Source organism: Entelurus aequoreus, linkage group LG17 (genome assembly GCF_033978785.1).
Source record: "Entelurus aequoreus isolate RoL-2023_Sb linkage group LG17, RoL_Eaeq_v1.1, whole genome shotgun sequence".
Classification (NCBI taxonomy): domain Eukaryota; kingdom Metazoa; phylum Chordata; class Actinopteri; order Syngnathiformes; family Syngnathidae; genus Entelurus; species Entelurus aequoreus.
In genome coordinates this window covers 33,748,216-33,753,419 of record NC_084747.1, presented here as the reverse complement: position 1 = coordinate 33,753,419, position 5,204 = coordinate 33,748,216, and the positions used below count along the sequence as shown (strand labels likewise).

General features: G+C 38.4%; 1 protein-coding gene across 1 annotated transcript in view; it reads left to right on the top strand.

The window, feature by feature from the left end:
• Positions 1-2,065: 2,065 nt before the first annotated feature.
• The window catches only part of LOC133632818 (cysteine dioxygenase type 1-like), a 9,571-nt gene continuing 6,432 nt past the window's right edge, over positions 2,066-5,204 (top strand). The window contains exons 1-2 of the mRNA XM_062025520.1: positions 2,066-2,308; positions 4,024-4,101. Coding sequence (XP_061881504.1) covers positions 2,139-2,308; positions 4,024-4,101 — 248 coding nt within the window. The 5' untranslated portion in view covers positions 2,066-2,138. The remainder of the gene's footprint in view (positions 2,309-4,023; positions 4,102-5,204) is intronic.

Sequence of the window (5,204 nt, the reverse complement as noted above, 5' to 3'; positions counted from 1 at the left end):
AATATATGTTTCTTGCCGAATCTGATGGCGGCCGGGGTGTCGTCGAAAGCTACAACGCCCGCCGCCGCTCCGTAGTTAGCTTCAATTGTTAAGCTTCGCCAAGCTGGAAATTATTAACCGTGTATTTACATGTTCATGGTTTAATAGTATTGTTGATCTTCTGTCTATCCTTCCAGTCAGGGTTTTTTTTAAATTTTGTTTCTATCTGCATTTGAGCCTGATGCTATCACGTTAGCTCCGTAGCTAAGTTAGCTTCAATTGTTAAGCTTCGCCAAGCTGGAAATTATTAACCGTGTATTTACATGTTCATGGTTTAATAGTATTGTTGATCCTCTGTCTATCCTTCCAGTCAGGTTTTTTTTAAATTTTGTTTCTATCTGCATTTGAGCCCGATGCTATCACGTTAGCTCCGTAGCTAAAGTGCGTCAACGATGTATTGTCGTGGAGATAAAAGTCACTGTGAATGTCCATTTCGCGTTCTCGACTCTCATTTTCAAGAAAAATAAAATAATAAAATACAAATCCATGATGTTCAAAAAAAGGAGAGTGTGTGGAATCCAATGAGACCTTGTACCTAAGTTACGGTCACATACTTGCCAACCTTGAGACCTCCAATATCGGGAGGTGGGGGGTAGGGGGTGGGGGGGTTATTTACAGCTAGAATTCACCAACTCGAGTATTTCATATATATTTCATATATATATATTTTTATATATATATATATATATATATGTATGAAATACTTGACTTTCAGTAAATTCTAGCTATATATATATATATATATATATATATATATATATATATATATATATATATATATATATATATATATATATATATATATATATATATATATATATATATATATATATATTTATTTTATTTACATAAAAAAATAAAAAAAATACTTGAATTTCAGTGTTCCGGTAGCTATCCATTAGATGGCAGTATTGTCCTGTTTAACTTGTCCGTTCATGATGAGTATATCATTTCGGCCACCGTGTTCAATGGAGAAGTCTGACAAAAAAATTTTGTGGGAAAGCGGACGTGAGAACAGGCTGTCCCCACTCAGTCTCAGGTCCGCATTGAGCTGGAGGGGGCGTGGCCTCCAGCTCCGGCTGAATACCGGGAGTTTGTCGGGAGAAAATCTCTGCCGGGAGGTTGTCGGGAGAGGCGCTGAATACCGGGATTCTCCCGCTAAAAACGGGAGGGTTGGCAAGTATGCGGTCAGAGCGAAAAAAGATACACCCTGCACTGCCTCTCTAGTCCTTCACTCTAACGTTCCTCATCCATGAATCTTTCATCCTCGCTCAAATTAATGGGGTAATCGTCGCTTTCTCTGTCCGAATCTCTCTCGCTCCATTGTAAACAACGGGGAATTGTGAGGAATCCTTCCTCCTGTGACGTCACGCTACTTCCAGTATAGGCAAGGCTTTTTTTTAATCAGCGACCAAAAGTTGCGAACTTTATCGTCATTGTTCTATACTAAATCCTTTCAGCAAAAATATGGCAATATCGCGAAATGATCAAGTATGACACATAGAATGGATCTGCTATCCCCTTTTAAATTAAAAAAATTCATTTCAGTAGGCCTTTAATGTCTGTGATAATGGTGGCACTTGGAGAGCCAAGTGTTGGTAAAAAAAAAAAAAGTTTGCTAAGCACCGGTGTGGAAGATAGGATTGACTATGATGAATCATGCAATAATTACGGTTGTTGTGGCATCGGTGCGGGGGTTATGTGGATGCTTGGAGGTCACAAACATGCTTTTGTGAGGAAGAATGGATGACTGGGAGAGAAAGGAGAGCTTATGTGTTTGTGACAACGTGGTGGAAAAGGACCGGTCCAACTTGTCTCCAATGAATTTAAGGTTTGACTAAAACGTCGATATTCACCGTCAGTGACGTCATCGCCATCCGTGGGGTTTAGTTATTTTGAAAGTGAAAGCGACCATTTCCGATAGCCCTCCTCGCTTCTTTGAAATGCCTGCGAAGCGCGCCCTCCCCCCTCCCCCTCCCTTACAATGGTACGACCGACTTCTATAAAAGAAGCCTCGCCGTCGAGGCGCAGGTCATCTTTCAAAAAGCATCTCGTTAAGATTCTCGGCTGCTGCAAAAAGGTAATAAAAAAAGAAGAAGATGGAAACACACAACGTGAGGAAGGCCGAAACCCTGGACGAGCTCATTCAAATCCTGCATAAAATATTCGCGAGTGACCGCATCAACGTGGAGGAGGTGCAGGGCGTCATGGAGGCGTACGTGAGCAACAGGGACGACTGGAAGCAGTATTCCAAGTTTGACAAACTAAGGTAAAAAAATTTTTTTTTAAAAACACGATTCGGATGTAAGGATAAGATAACGCACTTTTTTTTCTTAAGAGGAATGATGCGTTTTGCACGCTGGCTCTGACGTCATGGTGTCGGATTGTTGTCATATTTCTGCACGCAGCTTTGAAAACATGCAGCGTAAATAAATACATTCGTCAAAACGATCATTATTAAAAAAGAAAGAACGTATTCAAGTGCACGTTTGCATTTTCAAGAAGTTAAAGCGGTCGGATGTTCGTATTGTTTTAAAAGCCTTTTTTTTTGCTAATAAGACTTCTTACAATGAGCTGCTGGTGATGAAAGTTGATGGTTGGCATGGAAACAGCCTTCCAACAAATGTAGGCTAAATATTTTTTAATAATTCATGTCAATTGTTTTCACACAAATACAATGATTTGTGGGATCGTTGGGGCTTGTGCAGCCCTTTGAGACACTTGTGATTAAGGGCTATATAAATCAACTTTGATTGATTTTGATTAAGACTAAATGAAGTTAACAAAAGTTGTGAATTCTCCAAAATAAAACAAAAAGAGTGACTTAAAATTATTTTAAAAGTATAATCTTACACGAATGAGTTGACATGGAAGCTGATGGTGGTTCTGAAAAAAGCTTTTTAAAATGGAATTTAAAAAAAATGTGTCCATTGTTTTACATTGTTTATTTTTTTTAAATGATACATTTACTATTTATTTTTGTAATGATGTATTTAAAAGTGTTATTTTACTACACACACCTGTATGGATTTTACAACTGTGTGACACAAATTGACTGATTTTAAAAATAAGTTATCAAAAGTTGTGAATTCTCCAAAATAAAAATTGACTTAAAATTATTTTTTAAGTATTTATTAAACTAATCTTACACGAATAAGTTGACGTGGAAGCTGATGGTGGTTCTGAAAAAAGCTTTTTAAAATGGAATAAAAAAAAAATGTATCCATAGTTTTACATTGTTTATTTTTTTCAATGATACATTTACTATTCATTTTTTAATAGATGAATTTTAAAATATTATATTACTAGACACACCTGTATAGATTTTACACTGAAATACAAACTGTGTGACATAAATTGGTGTACAACTGTTGTATAATGTTGACTTTTTTTCAGTGTATCATATTCACAAAATATCCAAAAAAAATTATCAACTTAAAATCTATTTTTTTTCAAAGTTGTTTACATACCATCAGCCTCCATTTGAGTAAGATGTTTGTGTTTTAAGCCTATAACCAGGCTACTTTGTTGTTTAAGGTTATAAACTGACGTGACCTATATTCCGGTGGACACGTGTTCTATAGCAAATGTGAGTGTTTTGATTGTCAATGGAGGCAGGGAGAAGCGGGGCGAGGCGGGGGGTCGGGAGGTCTAGTGAACCAATCAACATTTAGGAAAGGACACACACCCGCTCATGTGCAGAGGTTGGTTCACTGGTGGCGTCATGATCACCCGGGAGTCGCAGCAGCTGCTTCCAAAATATTCGGAGACTGACAAAATGCAAAGGGGGGGGGGTCACATTAGCTGTATTGGCACACCCCCCCCCCCCCCCTCCAAGTCTACGAACCAGTTTAGATCTGGGTGTCACTGCAATGTTGTTCTTTGTGATCATGTTTAGCAGTCTCGTGAATCAACAATAATAGCTTCCTATTTAAGCTGCAAATCAAAAGTGGCAGTACGCTTAATTGTGTGGTTGTTTTGCAGATACACAAGGAACTTGGTTGACGAAGGCAACGGAAAGTTCAACCTGATCCTCTTATGTTGGGGGGAAGGACATGGCAGGTAAGACAACGTGTAACTAGTCCCTTTTATTGGGGACAAAAACAATATATTGGCTAACCACAGGTCACAAGGATAATATTATTTAAAGGCCTACTGAAATGAATTTTTTTTATTTAAATGGGGATAGCAGATCTATTCTATGTGTCATACTTGATCATTTCGCGATATTGCCATATTTTTGCTGAAAGGATTTAGTATAGAACGACGATAAAGATTGCAACTTTTGGTATCTGATAAAAAAAAGGCTTGCCCCTACCGGAAGTAGCGTGACGTAGTCAGTTGAACATATATGCAAAGTTCCCTATTGTTTACAATGATGGCCGCATGAAGTGAGAGAGATTCGGACCGAGAAAGCGACAATTTCCCCATTAATTTGAGCGAGGATGAAAGATTTGTGGATGAGTAAAGTGCAAGTGAAGGACTAGTGGGGAGTTGAAGCTATTCAGATAGGGAAGATGCTGTGAGAGCCGGGGGTGACCTGATATTCAGCTGGGAATGACTACAACAGTAAATAAACACAAGACATATATATACTCTATTAGCCACAACACAACCAGGCTTATATTTAATATGCCACAAATTAATCCTGCATAAAAACACCTGCGTGTTTGTTACGCTAGCTCCTAGCTCCTCTGCTAGCTCCTAGCTCCATAGAACACGCCAATACAATTCAAACACCTGATCAACACACACAATCACTCAGCCCAAAAGACCGTTCACCTAACCCAAGGTTCATAAAGCTTATATATTTTTAAAAAGTTACGTACGTGACGCGCACATACGGTCAAGCTATCAAATGTTTAGCAGCCAAAGCTGCATACTCACGGTACCTGATATTCAGCTGGGAATGACTACAACAGTAAATAAACACAAGACATATATATACTCTATTAGCCACAACACAACCAGGCTTATATTTAATATGCCACAAATTAATCCTGCATAAAAACACCTGCGTGTTTGTTATGCTAGCTCCTAGCTCCTATGCTAGCTCCTAGCTCCATAGAACACGCCAATACAATTCAAACACCTGATCAACACACACAATCACTCAGCCCAAAAGACCGTTCACCTAACCCAAGGTTCATAAAGCTTATATATTT